At 33.8% G+C, this 25,638-nt stretch overlaps 2 protein-coding genes, 1 long non-coding RNA gene and 1 other non-coding gene across 4 annotated transcripts; 3 read left to right on the forward strand and 1 right to left on the reverse strand.

Moving 5' to 3' along the window:
• Positions 1-961: 961 nt before the first annotated feature.
• LOC126965733 (ubiquinone biosynthesis protein COQ4 homolog, mitochondrial) lies at positions 962-3,924 on the forward strand. The gene is made up of 3 exons (XM_050809490.1): positions 962-1,996; positions 2,125-2,287; positions 3,760-3,924. Exons 1-3 carry the CDS (start codon positions 1,499-1,501, stop codon positions 3,837-3,839), a joined length of 741 nt encoding a protein of 246 aa, XP_050665447.1. The 5' UTR covers positions 962-1,498; the 3' UTR covers positions 3,840-3,924.
• Positions 3,914-20,501, reverse strand: LOC126965671 (protein arginine N-methyltransferase 5). The gene is made up of 9 exons (XM_050809385.1): positions 20,039-20,501; positions 17,736-18,008; positions 17,078-17,257; positions 16,319-16,493; positions 13,711-13,830; positions 11,640-11,793; positions 9,228-9,466; positions 6,209-6,466; positions 3,914-4,117 (listed from the first exon to the last, which is right to left on the reverse strand). The coding sequence occupies exons 1-9, from the start codon at positions 20,437-20,439 to the stop codon at positions 3,962-3,964; spliced, it is 1,956 nt and encodes a 651-aa protein (XP_050665342.1). The 5' UTR covers positions 20,440-20,501; the 3' UTR covers positions 3,914-3,961.
• Trnaf-gaa (transfer RNA phenylalanine (anticodon GAA)) lies at positions 11,288-11,361 on the forward strand. Its single transcript has one exon. It is a non-coding gene; the product is annotated as a tRNA-Phe (tRNA).
• Positions 20,502-23,345: 2,844 nt separating the features above from the next.
• Positions 23,346-24,381, forward strand: LOC126965767 (uncharacterized). Its single transcript, XR_007729586.1, has 2 exons — positions 23,346-23,636; positions 23,751-24,381. It is a non-coding gene; the product is annotated as an uncharacterized LOC126965767 (long non-coding RNA).
• The last annotated feature ends 1,257 nt before the right edge of the window (positions 24,382-25,638 follow it).

A 25,638-nucleotide genomic window follows, 5' to 3' on the forward strand; every position in this document is an offset into this window, starting at 1 on the left:
GACAATGTCATGAAAAGCATTAGAATGTCCGTGGTCGTACATCATTAGCATCTGTGAGCACCATTTCACGCGAGCTCGCTCCTGCTCCACTGTCAGTTCATGAGCGATCTAACGACTACAAAGTTTCCGAACTTACAATCAGTCGTGTAAAATTTTCTGAATTTGGCTCAAACAAATCCCCAATAGTCCTTGAATTATCTCATAGGTAATCCGCGGGTAATCTTCAATTAGCCACTTAACAGTAGCCTCATTATATTTACGGCAGTTGAAGTAGAAGTGGCAGTTCCACGGGAACTCGTTAATGTTGCGGGATGAAAAGTATCTAAGATGTGGACCGGCAATATAAGGTATCAACATGCTAAATTTTATTAAATTATGTGCATAAGTTGTTGTGTACTACGCTTTAAAATTAAACTATAGGTTATTGCTGTCCCACGGGAACTCTTTAATTTTACGGGATGAGAAGTATCTAAGATGTTGACCGGCAATATGAGGTATAAGCATGCTAAATTTTGAAGTTATACTTCTTTTGGCGCGATGGAGAAAATTATGAGAGTGAATTTTCACGATGCGCGCGCACACCGACACATGAATTCTATATCGTGAAGTTAGTTCTACTTCTAGGTGGCATGAAAATTGATAACTATGTTCAAGTTGTATATTCTAGTATTTTTATATTTTGACCAGGTGTTTCGTAACAGTAAAATTAAACAGTGTGAATAAATAAATACTATTTTGGTGTTTTTATTAAATCAATTTCATATACGACGGTGATAGTATTTACTAATAATTTTTATTTTACTATTAAATTTTTTTTTCGTTTTGTTTTTTCTGGTATAATAACAAATTTTATGTATAAATAAAAAAAATCTATACTTGTTTATATTAACCTTAAATGCTGAGTGTTTATACTATCTTTGATATTAACTATTTGTTAAAATTTGATTTATTTTTCCATACGCCAAAGAAGTATAACTTCTAACACGTGTACATAAGTACCTACACAAATTCTTTTTTTATTTAATTATGTTAAGTTAGTTTAGTTTTAGATAAGTTATGTATTTTATTGAATTAGAATAGTTTGAGATTAGCCCGTACAAACAGACAGACAGAGAAACAAAAAATTCGACAAAAATCGGGACTTCGGTTCTATCTGTCTTCTTACATCCCCAGATTCGGTTTCGCGATTTTTTTTTCCTTTTTACAGAAATTTGATCTCTACAGATTTATTTTAAGTATAGATATATAATCAAAAAAAGTATTTAATACCTACCTACCTACCTAGAAAAATGTTGATAATCTCGGAATTGACATTACTTTGTTTACATTTTTGCTCTCGAATTAGGTACATTTCCGACTTTTTTTCCTTTCAGGCTTTCACTAGAGTATTGTTATTTGATAAGTATTGACATACCTAATCTATAGCGTTTTTAAAAACAAAAAGGTATTCTAATACTTATTCAGAAGATCTCTTTGATCTTAGAAAAATAGAGCTATCATGAAAAGTATTTCTCGAAATATTATTAGGAGGTGCAGTAGTTTATCGCAAGTAAGGTTTAACAATGAATTAAGAAGCAACTTTATACCCCATACCCATTTCCAAAAAACACTCTTGACCCTAGGTAGTGCAGTCGTTTCTCTTCTTGATCCTCATAGAGGTGATATGATAGCATGTCTAGGAGAAACGACCGGAGAAAGAGCGCTTAAATACATGAGAGAAAAGATGATAGAATCGAATGAAGGTGCTGAAATCTTACGTGATCTTCCACGCATAAATAGCCAGACTGTTTGTTTCAAGACATTAGCCGAAATGCCACAAAATACATTAGGGCGTGTGTATGCGGACTTTATGCGTGATAATAATATAACTGCTGATTCAAGATTACCAGTACAATTCATAGAAGACGTAGAGTTGGCTTATGTTATGCAGCGGTATAGAGAAGTTCATGATCTTGTTCATGCTACCCTTTTCATGAAAACCACAATGCTGGGTGAGGTAGGATTATTATGATTATTTATATATTCATATTTTATTATTATATATATTATGATTAATTATTTTTATCAAATAGTATATCTACTTACTATGTTAATTTCCTTATAGTTATTATGAATATTCTAAAGGTTACCATAAAATGGGTTGAAGGAATACAAACTCAGCTTCCTATGTGCATTGGCGGTGGAATATGGGGTGCCACACGTTTAAAGACTAAACATAGAAAATTGTATCTCAACCAGTATCTTCCATGGGCAATCAAGACAGGTTTAAATGCAAAATTTATGCAAGGTAAAAATATTTTGAAAATACATTCCTTTAATTCTATGCTTCTTGTGATAAATAACTCTTGTTTTTATTTATTCATAAATAGTTATTATGATTAAATGTATAGAAACCATGGACAAAAGAGTGTGTAGTGATAACATAGTAACAATAAATTGCAATTTGTTTGATAATAAGTGTTACTCTGTGTGCCTTCTCATGGCGCGGGTTGTAGCCTTCTCTAAGAAATGTGTGAGGCAAGTGATGACTGGTCCATGCATCATGCTTTTGAAGAGCTGCTTGTTGTGGTGCCTGGTTAGTCCTTTCATTGAGGATTTTTATTTTATTGTCATATTAATTAGATGTGTGATGTTTAGGTACCTATGATGCACACAAAATGTTTGAATAATTAAGTAATGTTATTTAGTTATGTATTTTAATAAAAAAATACAGATTTGATGGATAACATGATCATTCATGTATCTCTAAGAAATTATCTCAAATAACCATTAGAGGTGTAATGTGACCAAATATTATGAGTTTTGTTATAAAAGGGAGCAAACAGGCACCCTTATTGCAAAGATAGAACCTATCTAGCTGCTTATGGCATTAGTGATGTTAAAGGTAGAGAGATATGTTGTTGTCCTTTGGGGTGTGACTATGCACATACCTTGACGGTCCATAAGTATCCATTAGGGAATACTGCAGCTGGTTGATGATTTTTTTTTTTCATTATGGAATAGGAGGACAAACGAGCCAACGGGTCACCTGATGTTAAGCGATCACCACCGCCCACAATCTCTTGCAACACCAGAGGAATCACAGGAGCGTTGCCGGCCTTTAAGGATCGTGTACGCGCTTTTTTTGAAGGTACCCATGTCGTATCGTCCCGGAAACACCGCACAAGGAAGCTCATTCCACAGCTTTGTAGTATGTGGAAGAAAGCTCCTTGAAAACCGCACTGTGGCACAGATGGTGAGGATAACTTGTGGCGTGTCGTGCGAAGGTGGAATTCGACGGCAGGAATCAGATTAAACAGCTCTTTGGAACACTCCCCGTGATAAATGCGGTAGAAGACACATAATGAAGCGACATCTCTATGCAACGCCAAGTGATCCAGCCGTTCACAGAGCACTGGTTCCCTGACAATTGGAGCTGGTCTGCGTTGCACGCGGTCAAATGGATTGCACATGGTCAAATGGATTGCACATACTGGCATTTTGAAATGATGTACAACAGTGTATAATATTTTCAGCTTGTATTAACCGGAATAGTTTTAATTATTATTATTTTCAATATTGTTTAACTTTATAAACATCTCATTTTCTGTCACATTCTTATATTATACTGTATAGTAATTAAAGCAATAAATATAACAGAAATCCAGTATCCAATATTTGCAATCATAAGGTGAAATGAAATAAAATTACATATCGGTAAGAATTTGTAATGACAGTGCACTCACTTTGCCAGATATTAGATAGTGGTTTACTTTGCAGGTATTTACTTTGAGAAGAGATGGGAGCAAGATATTGATGACTATCACAAGGAAATGAATATAAAAACCTTAGTGGTTTGACTGATGAAAAGTATAAGCTTAATTTATTTGTAAACTAGTAGTTAAAATAATATCATTAATAAAAATGTCATACATATAATATAAATTCTGTATTTATCCTTATATCAATGTTTAAGATAAGATCATAAAAGCATCTCAGAACTGCATCCATTTGAATTATGAATACTGGTGGTAGTATCATTTACTTCTACAATCCACTCGTACCATACACGTCTGGTGTCACAACATCTCCAAAATGTTGCCTTTATTGTGTCACCCTTCTTAACCCTTAAAGGAGTCTGAAACAAAGAAAAGTATTTATCAATACATTGACGTACGTTAAACAACTAGACTCACAATCATGCACAAAACTCTGCCTGCACATCTATTAGGCAGAGTTTTCATTTAGTTGTGTTTCGATTCGCGATTTAGATTCAACACCACACAAAATGTCAGGATAATACCCCAACTTTTATAAAAGGATGGATTGTCGTATTTTAGGTAAGTCCCACTTTAAATTAACAAAATTGTGTAACTAACTTGATGTTTTCAATCATTTTGCTAAATAATTAAAATGTTCTTGCCTCGTGTTCGCACCATAATCAAACTCTAAATCAAAAGTTCTAATGAGTGTATACAATAGACTTTGAACATTACTGCTACGAAATAAGGTGTTTTTTTTATTTTGATTGACACTAACATTTTGATCAATATCATTAGAACATATCTGAATGTTTACGAGGGGCACACTGAAATGATCGGGAATAGAATATTTCGGTTTGAGTTACAATAAAACCTTTTTTAGAATTTGAATACTGGTCTCTTAGAATCTTAATGACATTCATTAAATTAAAAAAAAGTTCAAAAACAAAAAGTATATTGGTTTAAAGTTGACACGTCGTTAACAGAAATGGAGCTCACGCGTGACCATTTCCCTGCCATAATTTATCACAATTTTCGTCGCGGCTTATCTCAAGATAAATGTCTCGTTGAAGCACCGAGTCAAACGACAATATACCGTTGGTATGCCGAGTTCCGACGCGGTCGTGTGTCGCTCAGTACTGTTTCTTCTGCAGGTCGACCAAGAACAGCGGTCACGCCTGAAAACATCGCAGCGAACTAAGTGTGTAATGTGTAAGAAAGCTAGTTTCCCGCTGGGTTTCCCACAATTTGTCCGAAGAGCAAAACGCGCCGTGTAGATTATTGCCGAAATACTCTGCAACGCTTCAACGGAGGGACGTCAAATGCCGTTTATAATATCGTCTCAGGTGACGAATCATGGATTTATTCATACAAACCTGAAATAAAACATAAGCAGTTTGGGTCTTCGAAGACGAGGTAAAACCAACGAAAGTGGTTCGCTCCCGCAGCGTGTCAAAGAAAATGGTTGCTACGTTTGTCTCGAAAAAGGGGCATGTTGCTACAATTCCTTTACAGGAACGCAGAACGATTTACGCTGAGTGGTATATCACAGTTTGTTTGCCAGAAATGATAGCCGAAGTCCGAAAAATAACCCGAAACATCGCATCATCTTACATCACGATAATGCGAGCTCCCATCCGGCTGGGAAAATAAATGATTTTTTGAAGCAGGAAAACGTTGAGCTTATGGGCTATCCTCCGTACAGCCCTGACCTGAGCTCAAACGATTTCTTTACATTCCCTAGAATGAAAGATTTATTACGCGGTCAACGGTTTGAAGACCCCAAAAGCAGCTGTGGAAGCGTCCAAATCAGCCATTTTGTCAACATCAACTACATACAGACTGGAATTACTGTTTTAAAGATTGGTTTGCACGAATAGAAAAGTGCATTAAGTTGAACGGGGAATACTTCGACAAACGATAAAATACAATTTAGCTATACCATGCCTGTGGTTTTTCTTATTCCCGAGTATTTCAGTGTGCCCCTCGTATATGCAATAGAAGGCCGAAATTGCTTTAGTGTCACTCAAAACCTCTAATCCCACACAATTGGAAGGGCCTCATAGCTATGGTGACTGTCACATTGCTGCCCTCCCGAACCTAGTGCAGTAACCGTAACAGTAGTGAACCCACGAATTCCGGGAAAACGCGACCAAGAGACTTGCTGATAAAACCTAGATTGCAAGGTGAAAGTATATGTGAACATTGTTATTTTAGTTTTTTTTTTATAAATAGCTATAAATATGGCAATTTTAATTTTTTAGCCTCTGTTGTTACTACATGCACACTTTATTTGTATAATCTTTTAAAAACTGTTTGCAGAATGCAGTAAAACCTGTTATTAACTTCCATAATTACATTAATGTGTGTATGTGTGAATATACAACTCTTTGGGGTGCAATAAGTAATTTTAAATATTATTTGGAATAAAAATAATAATATATTTTAACAAGAAACCATTTATTTACCTTTATTGGAATGAATACAGGAAACCACGATATCATCCCGGGACTATGTGTTGCAGGCACTATACTGAGTGTTTCATTTCCAAATAATTGACAATCAAAATATCCACCGAACCCGTGCATAACATTGTCTTGTTTAACATCCCATGTGAGTGTTACATCTCTACGGTTGTCCGTCATCGGTGATCCTCTATGATCAAACATATCTTCACCATCATTATTCTTTAAGGGTTTTGCCGGGTGTTCAAATGTAAATACAGGCTGTAAAAAATATAGGCATTAATTAAACAACCACAAGATAATTATATAGAAAAATATTCACCATAGGGAGCGACAACAACACATTGCAACAACACTTGGTATACATCATGAAGCTACATCAAATCAAAATCAGTTTATTCACGCAGGTCACGGAAATGACTCTTATGAATGTCAAAAAAAAAAATTTTTCTTATTGAATCTAACGCTACTTCGTAAAGGGTTGAGATAATGAGAAGAAACTCATTGCCACTCTTTTATATCAGTTTGTAAAGGAGCTTTCACATGGGATGATACAATACGAAACCTACTCAATATAATTTTGTTTTTTTGCACTTGGCGTTGCGTTATCACGGGGAGTATTCCAAATAGATTTTAGAGATGCCACTAATAACGATATCATCCCCACCATCTGGTAGTGTGGCGTTCCATTACATGTTTCCGAGACGATACGTCATGGGTACCTTAAAAAAAAGCGCGTACACCTCTAAAAGGTCGGCAACGCTTCTGTGATTCCTATGGTGTTGCAAGAGAATGTGGGCGGCGGTGATCACTTAACACCAGGTGACCCGTACGCTCGTTTTTCCGAAAATAATTTAGGTGGCCTGCACAGAACCAGACAAGAACCATGCATTACCATCTATATTATTATTATATACAAATGATTTAAGTTTTCTTTAGTGTTAATTCCGCCAATATTTGTTTTTTAAAAACAAAACGAGACTGAGTCTCAGTCTCGTGCCAGATTTTGGTGAGACAACACGTCCTGAGGATGCCTCGTGTAGAGGCGAAACACGTGTCGAATTGTTTTTAAAAACAAATATTGGCGGAATTAACACTAAAGAAAACTTAAATAATTTGTATAATTATAGATTTCTGCACAGTAAAGCCTAATTCAATAAATTTTCTATATTATAGTAAGCCTTCTTTGTCAAAGAAGCTTTATTATATTTCTAAAATTTGTGCTGATTGAGTTGTCCTAGTACTGTCTGGTATTTTACTGTAAAATTGATAGGTCTTGGCTATGAAGGAAGGGTTCCTTCAAAGCTCTAACTAACCTGTTACATGACACAAACAGTTTATTATTTCTTCTTGAATTGATTTTTATTGAATTCAGTAATGTTTTTCTAACATACATTATATTCATGTCAACTTTATGTAAGGATATTTCATTAATAACTTCACACCTCAAACACTAAAATGAGTTGTATGCAAAAATGAATGTCTTTGGTTGGCTCTTTCAAAATAAACATATTTCGAAGTCGAAGAAAAAGGTTTCAAATAGATATTGTAGCATTTTAAGAGATCTGTTCTACGATTTATTAGAAGAATGGAACTCTATCGGTCTTATGTTAAAAATTGATAGTCAATGCCTCGCTGGAGCAAAGCAGTAATTAAAAGCCATTGACATGTTACTATCTGTTAATTTGTATTAATGTTATAAATTGTTTTTTCTTCTTCACAGACTTCCAATTAATGTGATTTATTTGATCTAAGTTTCATAAAATACAACTTAAGAGAAGAACCACAACTGAAGATTATATGTATGAATATATGTTCCATATACAGGGTGGCTTTTTGAGCGCCTCTTTCCCTCTCGGGATATCTTTCCAAAGTGTGATCCTTATCAGCAATAGAGTCCATTGGTTCAATAATACAGAATGTAATTTTTTTGAAAAATCATTCTGGTGGATTTCCGTCAAAAGTTCAAGAAATTTTAATAAACTAAATATGCAGTTATTGTTTTCTTATTAATTGACGGCATGACTCGTTTCACCACTTTTCTCTAAGTCTCGTAGTTTCCGACTTGTCCATCACTCCCCTTCTCAAAAAACCACCCTGTATAGTTATATGTATATAGGGTTTTAAGAATACATCAATATTATGCTTGGAGGTTGAACATTATTTCCTTTAAGGACCCACTACAACGTATCATACCATGACCGTGCTATGAACGTGTCAGGCAAAAAAATATTCTCTGTATTAAAAAGTATGAGACCATGCTCACTAGCCCGTTCCGTTACCGACCAGCACCGTAGCGTGCCATGCACGGAGCGGCAAGTATTGTCGGCGAGAATATTTTGCCGGTGGCGATACGCTCTGTGCATGACACGCGACGTTGCCACACCGGTGCGTTGAGTGAATTGATACGCTCTAGTGGGCATAGTAGAGCGTATCGTGTCAGATACGTTCATAGCACGGTCATGGTATGATACGTTGTAGTGGGTAGAGTCCTTAAAACTGTAAAGTAATTAAGACCAAAAACAATATAAGTTGAGATGAAATTGGACCATTCAGAACCAACCAAGACCAATGTATACTTAATTTAAGGCCAGACTCGTTTTCAGGGATATTTCGGGAGACAAAATAGAATCAAAATTTTTATGTGACTTTCCATGTTGTTTTTCTATTTCACTGGCTTTTACTGATCACCTTGAGCTTGTCAGCGTTCCAGGAGGTCTATTACCAAAATCGACAACCGAAGTTTCAGTCCGAAACGAAAGAACAAAGAACTCCAAATTAAATCCTATTACGAAAGTACTTCGGATCCGAATCGTACGCACGGATATCGTTTCGGAACCATAGACATAGGTAAGTGAATTTGGCAATAAGGTAAACGAAAGACAAAATGTTTAATCACGAACTTCGTTTCAATCTTCGGATCCGAAACACTTTCGTAATAGGAAAATGTACGATCCGTCAAGCGAAACTTCGTATTTCGATTTTGGTAATAGGGCTTCTGAATGTGAACACCCATACTAACCTTACAATCAGCGATATCATGCTTGTTTCGCATAAATACAACCCACAGTTTTTCAAGATTCTTTTCCTTAGTTCGTACATCACCAGTGCTCGCCATTTTTGCAGCAATCCAAAGTCTCGGTGATGAAATGGGAGTTACAAATGATCTATATTGACATGGGATTGAGATGCCACCGGGCTTCAAGAGATTAGATGCTCCATCCAAACATTCTGGAGATAGTTCATTATCCGCCCATGATCCTATAAATTATATCAACTTAATGTTTTGTGTACATTATTGTAAAAAATATAGTATAAAATAATATTTTTAATATGGAGAGTGAGCAATAGAAATACAAACAAGTTCATTATCATGAAATAAATACTCATTTTAAAAATGATTGAAAGTTTGTTCAAATTGCAAGTGGGTGTAAATCACAATAAAAGATTTTTTACACACAAGAATTCTAACATACAATGAATGAAGCGAAAAGGTATATATTATAAATTCTGAATGCTATGAACATCAGACGGTGGTTTTACTTATTATATGGTGAATTTCGATGTTTGTTTATGAGTCATGGATTTTAATATGTATTTATGAATGTTTAAGTAACTGTATCATATTAAATATAAACTCCTTTGCAAAAAAAATTGGCGGTTATCATTTATGCCCTTTAGAAAATACAATACTAAAAGAGGTTTTATACATTTGAGAATATTACTGGCACATTTATGAAGTGTTGTGGTGCATAAATAAGTTTATTCCAAATTCAAATTGAGACATAGTCGAACTAAAAAAAATGCAGTTAATTGCTTATTGTGGCGGGAAGCGCTGATATAACATTTATAATTAAAGAGCCTGAGGGTGTCCGCTTCATTTTAATAACCTATTCCACACAAACGTTTTTAACAATCCTTTTAAATTTCGTAACACATTTGTTTTGTACATTTTCTGGGATCATATTGTAAAAGGGTATACATTGCCCAATAAAACACTTACTAACTCGACTTAACCGAGTAATAGATATATAGTACATTATCAAGAATATATTGAGAAGCAACAGTCAAAATATTTATATATTTAAATTTTTATCTTAACGATTCTTTAGGACTTTCGTTATAAATAGCGCGAATAGCCCTCTTCTGCAGAATAAAGATGGTAATAATATCGGCGCGATGGACTCAAGAGGACCGGAGTAGAGTATTACTCTCGAATGTAGCCAAAATATCACTATATGGTGAGGACCGACGACGGCGAGTACTGGGAAGGCAAAGGGAACGTTTTGCAGAAGTTTGTTTGAAGAAATAACCCTTTATGGTGGAGGCTCAGTTATGTTTTGGGCAGCGATTAATGTATTGGTCCGTACGAAGTTAAACTTAAAAAAAACGGCACGTTGAATGCACACCGGTACATATCAGAAGTCCCTAATTCCTTACGTACAACCCACTTAATGGTTCTTGCAGAAAATTTAATTTCTATGGTCTCTCACGGCGACTTGGAAGCATATATTCAAGAGGTAGGATATATTCATAGTTTAGATTGGCCAACTCAATGTCCCGACCTCAATCCCATCCCAACGAAGAGTAAGATCGGTGCAGCCCACTCCGCAAAACATCAGGGAGCTAAGGAATGTAATTGCCACGCAGTGGGAGCGTATTCCACAAGAAATAATTAAGAATGCCATCAATAGCATGCCCGGACGAATACAAGCTGTCATTTTAGCAAGACGGGGCCACGCTATTAAACTTTTACTTTTTATGTTAATAAAAATTAAATTTTTAAGGCTTATTTTTTATTTCATTAACAGATACTTAACAATTTGTTATGTTTTTAAAGTAATAACCCTCACTTCTAGGATTAATACACAAATAAAATTTGAAAAACAAAATTTTATGAACGATGCGGGATTCGAACCCACGACCTCCGGCGTTCCGTGCCGGTGCAATATCTCAAGTCAATTTCCTAATATGCAAATATTGGGGTTGAGCAGGTTGTCAACTGTAAAGTAGATCCTGTAGATGAAGCCACAACCTGAGAGTTGAACAAAGCAAACAGAATTTTATAACGAGGCGGTACTCGAACGGTTAGCTCAGTGGTTCAGAGCACCGGCACGAAACGCCGAAGGTCGTGGGTTCGAATCCCGCATCGTTCATAAAATTTTGTTTTTCAAATTTTATTTGTGTAACAGATACTTACGCAACTAGCAGTTTAGACTGTGGGATCATTTTTCATTAATTCCATCGAAATTACGTTATGACGAAATTGACAGAAACTTGTTTATTTATTTAAAGTATTTTGATGATACAAGCTACTTAGAATTATGAAATAATCTCAAGATGCAAGTGAAACAGGTTATCAACTAGGTGAACGTTTTTTGTAAAATAGTTATCATTTGGTAAGTGAAGCATGGATGTGATACTATGCATTTACCTAATAGTTCTGAAACAATTATGTCTGCTTTTGGAGTTAAGTTTACATATCTCATATCCCCGTGTATGAGTGATACATCGCGATCTCTCCATGATCCATGAACTTGGTCGGCTAACACTACAACAGCACTGGGGTTTTTCTCAACAACTATTACCTGGAATTTTAAAGATTTCACTATGATGTGCTGGTTATTTTCAGTTCTTCGCATGCTACCAGAGCAGTCAGGAATATCACATGATTACTTTATTAGAGCTAGATACAAAAGTCAAACTTTGACAACAGTAATTTATTTTATCTACACCTACACCATGCTTCAAATCCTCTTTTAAATATTCTGAAACAGTTAGCTTATTGCCAACATTAAAACAACCAATGTCCTAATAACCATAACATCATCCAAACGAGTGTTGTAATTAGAGGTGGGCTAAACTGTTATAATTTTTCAATGAATTATACTGTTGTGTTATATTTTTCTAACTGTTGTTGTAAACTGTTATAATATATATTAGATGTTATAACTTTTAATCGAAATTATTTACGCTGATAGTTGTTTTTGATGAGGTTTGCAGTTATTTAGTATTATAATATAACATAATATTTAAATAGGAATAATTAGACTAGGTAAATGGTATTTTTTTTGTTGTGCTTTTAAAGTTTTTTGAAGAAATATAATGAGTTCCAGAAACTATTAACTAAACGTATATTTACACTATTCACAAAACTTTTTTTTTGTAAACTAACACTGTCTATTTACATAAAAAAATAACTCAAGGCGTATTATACAATATATTACACATATCCATTTAATTTACTATTCACACTGGTTTTTACAAAAAATTTACTCCAAAATGATAATAAGTAATAATACTCAAAACACAACTAGCAGTTTGTCAATTTAAAAACTCGCAAATGTGTAATTGATTCTCGTTGGAAATTTAATGAATGAAAGTGTTGTTTTATCCAAAATGTTATTTATTTTCGTCTCATCACATGTAGAAATAGCTCTAATGTTTATAGGAAAAGTGTTTACAATACTTTTCAATCCAAAACAACAGTGTTATAATTTTATATATTTTCGTCGCAAGTAAAAATAGTTTTTATTATGATATGCGAAGTGTTCACATTACTTTGAAAACTAAAGCACTTACTAAAGCGAATTAGAAAAAGGGCCATCTGTTAAAAAACATTAAATTTACAAAAATTTTATTTAATAAAATAAATGCAACACTTTCCGCTCGTGTACTAGATGGCGCTGTAATTAAATTTCAAACTAATTTTAACACTACGGAAAAAATATAATTATAACAGTCTAGTGACAAATTTTATAATATGTTGTGTGTTATAACGCCCACCGATGTAATGTTGTACTGAATTTCATAACAATACTCCTTTTTTTTTTCGCTCCCTTCATGCGCTACTGTTTCAACAGACAGCCACATTCTTATTGCTCGATGCGTGGTATCTGTATGAATTTCAAAAAAAGAACATTTTCGTTTGCGCGCGTTCCACACTACCAGAACGTCTCGCGCCGTAAAAAAGTGGGTTATTCGAAACCCCGCCATTTTTCTTTAATAATTTTTTGTTTTAATAACGAAAAATGAGCGATTCATGTATTGGCACACCGTCAGATATTTTAAACACTGCAAAAGAACATAATATTCAAGCGAATTTTAATAATTGCACTATACAAAATGTAAATCACTAAAATAAATATTTTTTTCATTAATACTTAGTTTATTTGTATATAATCAGTAATGGATGATATTAGGTTACTACTAGGACTGGCTGTTTTAATGTAAGCAGTAAGCTAACTGTTTCAGAATCTTTTAGAGGATTCATATTCAGGGTGTATATAAAGTCTTGTATGCAACCGTTGATAATTAGCTATTAAAACACTCATGATAAACCCACATTCGTGTTTTAAGACCCCTTATTACACAACAGTTGCATAAATAACTAATACATATTATATTAATACATATATATTATTATTCTTGTAGAGCAGAACAAGACAAAATTTTAATTTAAACAGCAACGAGAATTTTTTATAAAAAGCATGAAATTTTCTTACCTTAACATTTGTGTTGGTTTTATCGGCAGCATTAAATGTGGCACGAACTAATGGGCCACGACCAGCTCCAAGAACCATTACAACAACGGGTTCATTGTTTTCAGCAGCATTTACTTGATTCTGGAAAAATAAAGGTAATGGGAGTCACCAGTGGGAGGCTCCTTTGTACAAGATGCCAGCTAGATTATGGGTAACTTAACAGCGCCTATTTCTGCCGTGAAGCAGTTATGTGTAAGCATTATAGTGTTTTAGGTAGCTAGTGAATTGACTGTGAAAATGAGACTTAACATCTTGTCTCAAGGTGACGAGCGCAATTATAGTGCCCCTCAGAATGTTTGGGTTTTTTATAGAATCCTGATTGTAATGGGCAGAGCAAGTATCAATTCCCATGAGCAAATCATTCTGTTCGTCTCCTCCTTTACTGTCATAAAAAAACTAAGCAGACTAGAAATATTGTTACAAATAAAGAACCTTCTAGACTTTCATATTTTCTGTATTCAAATTTGGAATGCAAATATAGTATTAAACTTTCAATACTTTTCTACTTCTTAAAGATAACTATAATGGCTACTTGCTTTTACCTGCTGCTTGCTGTAACTAAAAGGTTTGTTGGTGATTTTAAATCCAGAATTCGCTGAAGGGTAAAAATTTCAGGATAATGGGTTTTTCAAGAAACCAGAACGACCTGTTAGTCTCATATTGCCATAAAAAAGCTATTAGAATTGAATGTTGCTTCTAGGACATAACCACAGTGGTATAAGGTATAATCACTTTAATAAGACGTAATTTCATAAATTAAGAGCACTTCAGCAAGCAAAAAGACAGCTCCAAAGAAGCTTCACATGTGGTCAAAACACTCGTCATCCAAATTCTCCACGGTTGTTAGAGACGCGCTGACCAGAATCCGGTGGAGGCAGATCATACGCTCCAGGTGCAACCATAATGATGACCACAATCCTCGGACATAAGGGACCAACCTCAGAGAGAGTATTAAGAGACCGTTTTAGACTGTTATGTGAAGCCTTTTAGATAAACGCTTTTTAAACATATACCCTGGACTTCCCGCAGAACTGCGCCTGGTCATCTATGGTCAGTTTAAGATATCAAGTCGCTAAAGAAATGTATACATCAAACAGTAACAGTAAATTTCCCATGTAAACATTGTGTAAATACATAATATTCGTGGTAGACACATGAATTGCCTGTGGTAAAGCCAAGAGTAGTCATTTCGAATAGAATTACTTTTTTATTTATTGATGAGACTACAATAAACAAATATAAATTTAATTCAGATTATTTTACATCGTAAAAGAATACCTACATGTAATAATACATATACATATGTTTGTCAGCAAATTTTTTGTGCCTATTTGAAGCGCCACTCGCGAGCGTCCAGAGAACTAATTTTGACGAATGGCTGCGAAGGAACGTACAATACTCTGTAGTATTTTTGCATTTTGAATTAATTTCGTTCATTTTCCGTGTTATTCTATTTATACTACAAGAATCAACGTAATAAAGTACACAATATTTTTGTAAACAATTTCCCACCATCAATCGATGTTTGCTGATGCTGTCATCACTAGTTTTCGTACCGCAGACTCTCGCTACATGGCCAACAGCGCCAAAATGGCGAATATCAAACAGGCACAAAAGCACTTTGACAGCCGCCAGTCCAGTGGTAAAGTAGAGCTCAGTGGCTTATGGTCAGATAAAAAATTGGTTGTCTGTAAAGTCGGTTTACGGACGATAATTTTACGTGATAACGTCATAAGAAAACATTAATGAAAAATTGCATACTTTTATGAATTGAATTATGACTGAAATATTAATTGAAAATTATATTTTTTTCGATAAATTCATATTTTTTGCACTCGTTAATTGAAATATTTTTTACCTAAACCACATCTTAGGATATCGTGCCTCTCTATCACTTGTTTCGCGTTCTCGCTTGCACGCTCGGCTGGAACATGACATTTTTTCGTACGTGCAGCCGGAGTTCATCTATTTATAAGACATTATCCGAAAAGAAAGATTATCAATAGCGAGGTGCAGAGATAATTTTCTTATAACCAAAAATATGACCTCTAACCAAAATTGTAACTAGCATATTAGCCATCCAACCAATATCCTACTAATATTATAAATGTGAAAGTTTGTATGTCTGGATGTATGTTTGAACATCTTTAACGCAAACACTACTGAATGGATTTTGATGAAACTTTGCAATAATATAGCTTACACACCAGAATAACATATAGGCTATAATTTATAAAAATATTGTGTGAATTATCCATACATTTAAATAAAATTGGAGTATCTGTTTGTAATATTGAAGTAACCATGTTTTACTAAATGTATATTATGTACATATACGGTACATACACCAAAATAAAATTTTTTACAATTTTTGTCTGTCTGTCTGTTTGTTCCGGCTAATCCGGCTACTTTTATTGGCAGGTAGCTGATGTAATATGGAGTAACTTAGGCTACGTTTATTTTAGAAAAATAAAGCAACATCCAAGAAACTCTAAAAATAATTTATATGGCAAAACAATGTTTGCCGGGTCAGCTAGTTCACTAATATATAAAAAAATATGGTACTAACATCTAAGTGAGTTTTTCCTGTCACTTTTTTCTTTTTCTTAATTTCTGTCAGAGCACTCACAATAGCTTTTTGGTACTGATCATATTTTATTGGGTCTTTCTCAAAAACATTATAAGTATGAGTGTCGAGGTTGTCGGAAAGTGGCTGCAATGGTGTCTGTAGGTAGTCTTCCCAACTGAAAAATTAACCAACAATTGAATTTTAATTTTAAAAAATATTTTTATTAAAGATACAATGTAACATTACAGATTAAATCAAAAGTGTTACAAAGATATAATACTAAAGAAAAAACAAACAATGAAATTTATAAACTAGTTATCTTATTTTATAGAGCTTACAGGCATCATATGATAATATATGATAATATATATTATATATATCTTACATTCTTTGACTAAACATTCCATCGAGCGGGCAAATAGATCTCACTGTGGTGCTACCTCAAGTACAGAATTTAGAAGACAGATGGCTCGTATTACAGGTGTGTGCTTGTGCGCTTGAGTGCGTGCAGGTGGTACGTACGAGGTCGGTACAAAGAAACGCAACGAACGTTGTACTAGGTATATGCAGTCCACTCTGCTCCGAATTATTTTGAGAACAAACTTAGTAAGAGCTACATACCTACGTAACTGCAGTGAATCAAAGCTCAGATGTCCTTGTAAAAATATATGTAAGCTTATAGTAATAGCTATATTGTTATTTAGAACATTTATTATTACTTATAGTTTCCGCTCCCGCCAAATAATAATATAAACATACCCTCTAGCAAAGTTCAGCATCGGATCATGAGCAGATTCGGTTCTTCTCTGCCATATTCTATGTAAATACTGCAAATAATGTTCCATATTTGATCTTCTTGCACCAGATACTATAACTTGGGCGTCATGCTCTACCATACTAGTGACAAAACTTTGATGAGCTTTTGATAACACTGGGTATCTATAAGAAACAAAAATTAAAAATGTTTAATTAGACTTACAATCACATTCAACAATTGTCTGAAGCAAAACTCTGCCTACACATCTATTAGGCAGAGTTTTCATTCAGTTGTAAAAAAATTGTGTAACTTGATGTTTTAAAGAATTTGCTAAATAATTACATTTTAATTGCTAAAAATGTTCTTGCCTCAACCTGGCGTCCAAGCTACTAATGTGTATAGATAAGACTTAGAACATTATTACAACGAAATTAGGCGATAATTTAAATGAATGTTTCAATGTTATCTGTATATGTATGTCGATATGTATATAAAATACTGCTTGGACATTTTTTGACCATTTTTTAATAGGCAATTGGGTGTCTTATTGTTTCTTGTATGTATACTTCACATTATTGTTTTGTCAGAGTTGAGAATTAACTAGATCAGCCAGTGTAGAAGATAAGAAAAAATAAACAGGAAAAAACTTTAAAACCATACCCTTTCTTATTATTAATGAAAATATGGGTAGGCAAAATTATAGCCTTTACAGGTTCCCCAAGCCATCTTTGGATAACATCTTGGGATGGTAAATCGGCAGAGACTTCCAGCACAACGCCAACCCTTTTATCCCATTTCATATACTCATGAAACTTAGACCACCAGCTCCAAGTTTCATTGTAAGCAATATCTTCATCTTCACTATCTTTATATTTTTCCGATGTAGAAGCACAATACATGGGAACACAGGCCCATATGTATGTAGTATGATGGCTGAAAATGAAATATTTTCATTACAATTAAAAAAGAATTATAATAACTCAAAGAACTAAAATGTAGATAAGAGAATTTTATATGATGATATATTATCTATTATATAAAATTCTCATGTCACAATGTACGTTCCCGTACTCCTCCAAACGGCTTGACCGATTCTCATGAAATTTTGTGAGCATATTGAGTAGGTCTGAGAAGCGGCCAACATCTATTTTTCATACCCCTAAATGTTAAGGGTGGTCCACACGATTTTTTTTTTAATTTTTTTGACATTTTTTTTTAAATTTGTTTGATTATGAGTAAGCATTAAGAAATACATACAACTTCAAATTTTCACTAATCTGCGATCAACAGTTACTTTTGTATCGCGATTTTAATATCGGCAATACAACGTTTGCTGGGTCAGCTAGTGTTCATATAAAATAGTCAAAGTCAAAGTTTTTATTTGCATAAACATGTTAGATTGATATTACATAAATATTATTAAGTACATGTTTGCCACATTTATGATGTGCAAATTTCATGCAGTGTGGTGATACAATGGCGACATTGAATGAACACGCAAGTAGAGCTACATACATCATGTAATTATAAAAAAAAATTCTTAAAATTTAAGGTGCGGACTGACTAGGATTGTAAATGCTACAACCAACAGTATAATATTTGTGTTCAACTTGTGGCTAAGCTGCAAATGGGCATTTATTTTACTGGTTTTATTTTGTTTATTAACAATATACATATTAAATTGAATAACTGTTCGGTTTAAGTTTTAGAAAACTACTAATTCTATTAAGTTATTTAAGAAAAGAATGTTGTTAATGCTGAAAATTCAGAGATTTTTTAACTCCAAAGTTTTTTTTGGGAAGCAACTTCTAAACTTTTTATTGGATATTTTAAATCACCCTTATGTGGGCGCTATTCACCTATGAGTTCTGACAGCAACATTACATTATTTAATTATGATTCAACACTTCATTATCTTTACAGACATTGATAGGAGTCACGGCAATTGATCAATACTCACCATTGTTAAGAGGTATTTTAAATCTCTCTCAATAAGTTCCTTCCTTGGAAGTGGTATTTTTTTAAGAAAAAATTTCAGCCTGTCTTAAAAGTATTTAGGTAATAATTATTTCTGACTCATATTAATCTTAATAAAATTATTTTTTCAGTTAGATACATGAGCTCAGAATTTAACAGGAGTAATATTTACCCATTTATTTAGATGATTTTATAACAATATATTAATTGGTTTATCATACAAATCTAAATCTAAATAATATTCAATTCACCCACATTCATGTTTCTAAACTTCTGAGAAATTAAAGAAGCCTTAATCACTAGCTATGGCGCCCTTCCGGTTGAAACACAATAATGCTTACACATTACTGCTTCACTGCAGAAATAAGCGCCAATGTGGTACCCATAATCTAGCCGGCATCCTGTGTAAAGGAGCCTCCCACTGGTAATCAAGTTTGATTGTTTTTGTGATGAACACAGTGGTGTTAAAACAGTAATAGTGTAAAAACAAATACTATGTTGTTTTTTAGCAGTTAAAGTATTCGATTTATTTAGAGTATATTATGATTAAACTGTACTTGAATGGAAGAACAGACCTGCGAACAGGTCACCTGATGGTGGTTATCATAGCAATGTTATATGTGGGTATTTTAGAAAAACAGTTTTAGTTGGGGTACCCATGTGGAATCATCCTGGAAACACAACACAATGAAGCACATACTACAGTTTGGAAGTGTATGTGAGACAAAGTTACTTTACACTGCACTGTTCAGGAAAATTACATATCCGGACAGTGTTAATATTGTAGTTTGTTGTATGTGGTCAGTGCTATGGTTGATTTCAACTACACAGATCTGGTCAAACAGATCTTCACAACTTTTGTTTCAGTTTTGAATCATCATGAAGTTAAGGATCATTATGAAGTATGCAATAAAGTACCTAATTTCTTAATGAATATGATGATAGACAAATGGAACAGAATTTAATATGATTGTTAAAAAACTAACCTTGTTTCTTGAAATGTATGCAAAATTCTAGCTAAATTTACATTATTTTTAGAACGTATGTTCAACATAATCGCAGGTACTCCTACTCCGCGACAATATTGTAATTCCTCAATTAGACAATCTTCATGTCGTCGTTTTACCACACTTGTATTAGCATCAACATCTATATATGGCGAAATTCTAGCTACTATTCTAGTGGTCCAGTCTTGAGGCGATAGTATCATATCAGAACGAGTAAATCCACCAACTCTATTCTTCAGCAAGAACGGTCGACGATAGCGCGGATGAATTATTGGTGTAACAATAAATGCATATTTCGCCTGTATTGCTTCAGCAATGCACATTTGTAAGTCTGGTGTTATTGCGTATTCTAGTCCGCAAGATATTTCTTGATGTACCATTTTAAAGCTGTTAAAGAATATTGAATTTAAAATAACATTAGGTTACAACTTAAAAATTTGTAACTTACAAAATTACTTTTTTTTTTTTTTCCTTCTTTTGGCAATAGTGTTTACTTTTTGCCAATAACGGAAATTAAAAGATTGGGAAACTAAGTTAAAAAAGGATACGGAACACGGGAAAGGATCAGATAAGTAGAAAGAGGATTGAAACGGATATTAAAAATTTCATAAATATACATATATACTTGCTACTTACACAACATTACAAATATTTAAACTTTAATATGATTCTGAAGAATGAAAGATGACAATATTTTATAAAATTTACATGGATACATAATTAGACAGGATATACAGGTAGGAAAAGGAACATTAAGAGATATTAGATCATTCAGGAATGAGGAGCGGTCGTATAGAGAACATGAAAAGAAAATGTGATCTAGATCACATTTATCGGATTCACATTCACACATGTCAGTAGATACAATGCCTAATCTATTAAGATGAACAGGAGTGCAAACATGACCCAAACGCATTCTTATGATAGAAGAACATACTTATTGCATTTGGCACGGAAAAACCATGGTTTAAATGAAATAAGTGGCTGAAGGTTAAATTATTTCCTGCCTTTTGATTGACCAGTTTCAGTCCAAAGTCTATTCCAACAATCCTGAAGGTGAACTATAGGAAGAGCACCTAGATCCTGGCAAAAAACTTTATAAGGGAAAATGTCGCCATCGACCACGGCTTCATTAGCTAGTTGGTCTGCTTTTATATTACCAGGAATGTCGCTATGGCTGGGGATCCATACAAACAATACAGAAAGACCAAAGTGATTGCATTTATTTAATAGGTTTCTTATTTCTATGACAACAGAAGAAAAGTTTTTTGATTTAAATGGGAACCTATTGAGAGACTGTAAGGCACTTTTTGAATCAGAGAAAATTATTGTTTTTGGAAGTTTAAATAGAATAATATATTCAATAGCCTTAAAAATACCATAACATTCCCCAGTAAACACCGATGTTTCCGGAGGTAGTTTAATTTCCTGTGATATTTTAAATTGAGCGTGATAGACACCTACACCAACGGGATCCGAGGAGGAATGTTTAGACCCGTCTGTGTAAGTATGGTGGTAAACAACCAAGAAGATTAAACGAAAAATTTGTACTAATATCGTGCTTATTTAAATCTGAGTTAAAATTAATTTCTGAAAGCAACATTAATGCTTCAAAGCTAGTACTGAAAAGAGGATAATTAATGGATCGATGAATAGGAGCTTTTATGTTGATAAATTTCTTAAAACTATTGATTAGACAAGGTGGTTTTTTATTTGACCAATATGCAGATGAATCTATATGATGAGAAAGTTTCTGAAGTTTGTTATAAAGAGAGTGGTTAAGAAACTGAAAAGATCGGAATATAAATTTGTCTGCTAAATATTGACGACGTAGATGTAGTGGAGGATCACCACATTCTACTTGAAGAGCATTGATAGGACTTGACCGCATAGCACCAGAAACTACTCGTAAAGCTTTGGACTGTATGAGATCTAGTTTTTTAAATGCCTTAACACTACCAGGCTCCAGCAAGAATGTACCATAATCTAATATACTTCTTATAAGAGCATTATATAACAATTTCATGCAAAAAGGGTGCGCACCCCACCAAACACCTGACAGACATCTTAAAATATTAAGAGTACGCTCACATTTAGCATTTAGGTAATCACAATGTGGGATACCAGTTAGTTTCGAATCTAAGACAATTCCCAAAAACTTAACATTATCTTTAACTGGAATCTGATAACCCTCATAAAATATAGAAATAGGAGGAGGAGTTCTTGATCTCGTGAATAAAACTATTGTACTTTTTTCAGGTGATAGATCAAGGCCATTTAAGTCCAACCAAGTTTTTAAATTTATCAGCGGTTGTGTTATAGAAGAACTAGCTTTTTCAATAGAAATAGCACGACAGTAAATTAATAGATCATCAGCATACTGAAGAACATTTACACTATTAAGTGATGATTTTAAATCGTGTGTATAAATATTATACAATATTGGGCTAAGTACTGATCCCTGGGGGAGGCCCTTTGAAACAAGTCGAGTAATTGACTTCCTGTCATCTAGTTTCAGGATTACGTATCTTTCGGAAAGCATGTTTATGATAAAATTTGTTAATAGCAGAGGTATATTAAGTTGTAAATACTTACGCTTTAAAATATTTATTACGACATTATCATAGGCACAATTTATATCTAAGAACGCAGCTATTACTGATTTATTATTTGAAAATGATAATTGAATATACTTAAGCTATCAATAGTACTTTTCCCACGTCTGAAACCGAATTGGGATTCACATAATAGACCGTTATGCTCAACAAACCATTCTAAACGATTTTTTATAAGATGTTCTGTAATTTTCATCAAAACAGAAGAAAGTGCGATTGGGCGATAGGCAGAATGGTCTGAAGAACACCTATTAGGTTTCAGTACGGGAATTATTTCTTGACGTTTCCACGTGGAGGGGATGTTACCAGATGTCACTATGGAATTTATAAGAGATAAATAATAAAATAAAGCATCATCATCTAAATGAGAGATAAAGGAATACGGAATACCGTCCAGTCCAGGAGCAGAATCCTTAACATGAGACAATACACCTTTTAGTTCAGTGAGAGAAAATATACTGTTTAAACCAAAACAGTTATCATTATTTATATTTATTACAGGGTAACCAATTATTAAGTCTTCAGGAACGAAAGGTGGAGCCAATTTATCTAAAAAGCTATTAACTAAATGAAAAGGGATTGATTTTGGGGATGAATCTTTGTATGCAGATCTAAACCTTCTTATATTTTGCTATACAAGAGATGGTTTGACATCAGGTGATATTGAATAGCAGAAATTTTTCCAGCCATCAAATTTCTTTTTCTTTAGAAATTTTGAAGTTTCTGACATACTCTTTGCTAGAATTTCAAAATTCTCATCAGTGGAACATTGACAGTATGTAATTTCAGCATATTTTCTTCTCTGTACTGCCTCAGTACATTCGTTATCCCACCAAGGAGGAGAAGGAATAAAACCCAAAGAGCTATTTTTACTTGGAAATATCTCATTGGCAACCTCAATAAAGATTCTTGCTAAAGAATCTGCACACTGAGATTCTGTACCTGGATTAATTGTTGGAAGTGTAATAATTTTGTTTTTTATTAGATCTTTATATAAATCCCAATCAACATCATTAAGCTTATATTTTAAACGAGGAGAATAAGTTTTATGTAATACTTTATTGTTATTATTGCAGGTTGGAAATGATAATAATAGTGGGAAGTGATCACTACCAAAAGTAGATCGTAATGGATCCCAGGACAAAGAAGAAGCAAGATTAGGTGTAGTGACTGTTAAATCTGGAGCACTTGGGCCCTCGTCAGGATGAGAACGTCGTGTAGGACGACCATCATTTAATATACACAAATTCACTGAATCAAATATATCTATTAATGTGTTACCATAACTATTAGAAGATAAGTAACCCCAGGATTCATGGCGACAGTTAAAATCACCAAGGATCATAAAAGGCTTCGGAAGAATGGAAATAATATCTTTAATTTCATTAAAGATTGTAGAAGAAGGATGAGGTATATAAATAGATACATAACAGATATTTTCAACTAAAGCAGCAATAATAGAATAATCATTACTGTGAGAAGGAATAGAGAAGAGAGAAAAGGAAAGAGGGTGTTTCACAAGCATGGCTGCTCCGCCATGCCCATCCACACGATCTTCTCTGAGACATGAATAACCACGAATCTTAAATAAAGATCCTGGTTTCAACCATGTCTCTTGAAGAGCACAGATATAAGGTTTATATTTATTTAATAAATAAATAAGATCACTTTTTTTAGGAGTGATGCTTTGACAATTCCATTGAAGAACTTTGTCCATTATTTGGTTTATAAATTTGAGTAATTGCAGAAACTAATAAGGCAGCGTTGGACGGTGAAAATTCATCTGATTGACTAAGAGATTTTATAAGAGAAATAATTAAATCAATTACTGAGGATTCCAAAGGATTTTCATTTTCATTGTTAATTAATGCACATCCATTAGAGGGTTGGGGAATATTAAAATCCCTTAAAATTTCTTGGTGAGCAGATTTGTCATATCCTTTGCTAAGTGTAGGTGGAGGCTTTGGTTTAACAAAAACAGTTTTTTTATATGAAGTATTGTTTATAGCTTTAGGTGTTGAATGTTGATGCTGGGTTGGAAAAGTATTAGGAGTGATGTTAGGTGATGAGAGTAATGTATCTGCATATGAAATTCGAGAGACAGTTGGATGTATCTTTGAAGCTTCTGAATAGGAAATACAGCCATTGATTCCTTTATAGCTCTTTGTCTTTCATATTCTAAACATTTTTTATCAGTTGCAATATGGGAACCTTTACATAAACAACAAGATATAAAATCATCTTGAACAGAGCAGTTATCACCACTATGTCCTTGACCACATCTAAAACATCTTGGTTTAGATCTGCATTGAGATTTCACATGACCAAACCGACAACAATTGTAACATTGAATAGTAGGATATATATAAAAGTCTACAGTAAGAGAAGTGTAGCACATATATACTTGTTTAGGCAAAAACTGTCCATCAAAAGTAAATACCACAGACTCAGTACATTTAAGATGGTTTTGTCCATCAATCATCATCTTTCGTTTTATTCTCCTAATTTTTATGATTGGGCCACAGCCAATAGGAACAGAAACATTATCTTTTATTTCCTATTCAGACCACTCAGCTGGTACTCCTCTGACTATTCCTATTCTACTCACAGAAAATGATGGAATAAAAGCCTTATATTTTTCATTTTCTAAATTTTTATTTTCAACAAAGTCATTTGCATCTTGGTACTTAGAAAAAGAAACAGATAACCTATTCCGGCCAATCCTTTTTAAACTTCCATTCACAATATTTTTAATAGAATTTCTTTTGAGAAAACGACCAAACGTAACTGGATGTAAAGTAACATTATCATCGGGAGATGAATACTGTTTCTGAATGTGTACAACAAAAGGAGCAGCATCTAATGAGTTATATAACAGCCTTGCAACAGGGGGCTGTGGCTGTTGTGGAGTGTCTGTGTTATTTTTTGTATGGTCTCTACTACTATAGAAGAATTATTGCAGGA

Source organism: Leptidea sinapis, chromosome 8 (genome assembly GCF_905404315.1).
Source record: "Leptidea sinapis chromosome 8, ilLepSina1.1, whole genome shotgun sequence".
Classification (NCBI taxonomy): domain Eukaryota; kingdom Metazoa; phylum Arthropoda; class Insecta; order Lepidoptera; family Pieridae; genus Leptidea; species Leptidea sinapis.

Excerpts from the sequence above, each read along its gene's own strand:
- LOC126965733 (XM_050809490.1), top strand. The coding sequence starts at position 1,499 with ATGAAAAGTATTTCTCGAAATATTATTAGGAGGTGCAGTAGTTTATCG. Across the intron at positions 1,997-2,124 it reads AAACCACAATGCTGGGTGAG|GTTACCATAAAATGGGTTGA; the intron begins GTAGGATTATTA and ends AATATTCTAAAG. Across the intron at positions 2,288-3,759 it reads AAATGCAAAATTTATGCAAG|GTATTTACTTTGAGAAGAGA; the intron begins GTAAAAATATTT and ends TTTACTTTGCAG.
- LOC126965671 (XM_050809385.1), bottom strand. The coding sequence starts at position 20,439 with ATGGTACATCAAGAAATATCTTGCGGACTAGAATACGCAATAACACCA. Across the intron at positions 11,794-13,710 it reads AAACCAACACAAATGTTAAG|GTAATAGTTGTTGAGAAAAA; the intron begins GTAAGAAAATTT and ends TTAAAATTCCAG. Across the intron at positions 6,467-9,227 it reads ATGATATCGCTGATTGTAAG|CCTGTATTTACATTTGAACA; the intron begins GTTAGTATGGGT and ends TATTTTTTACAG.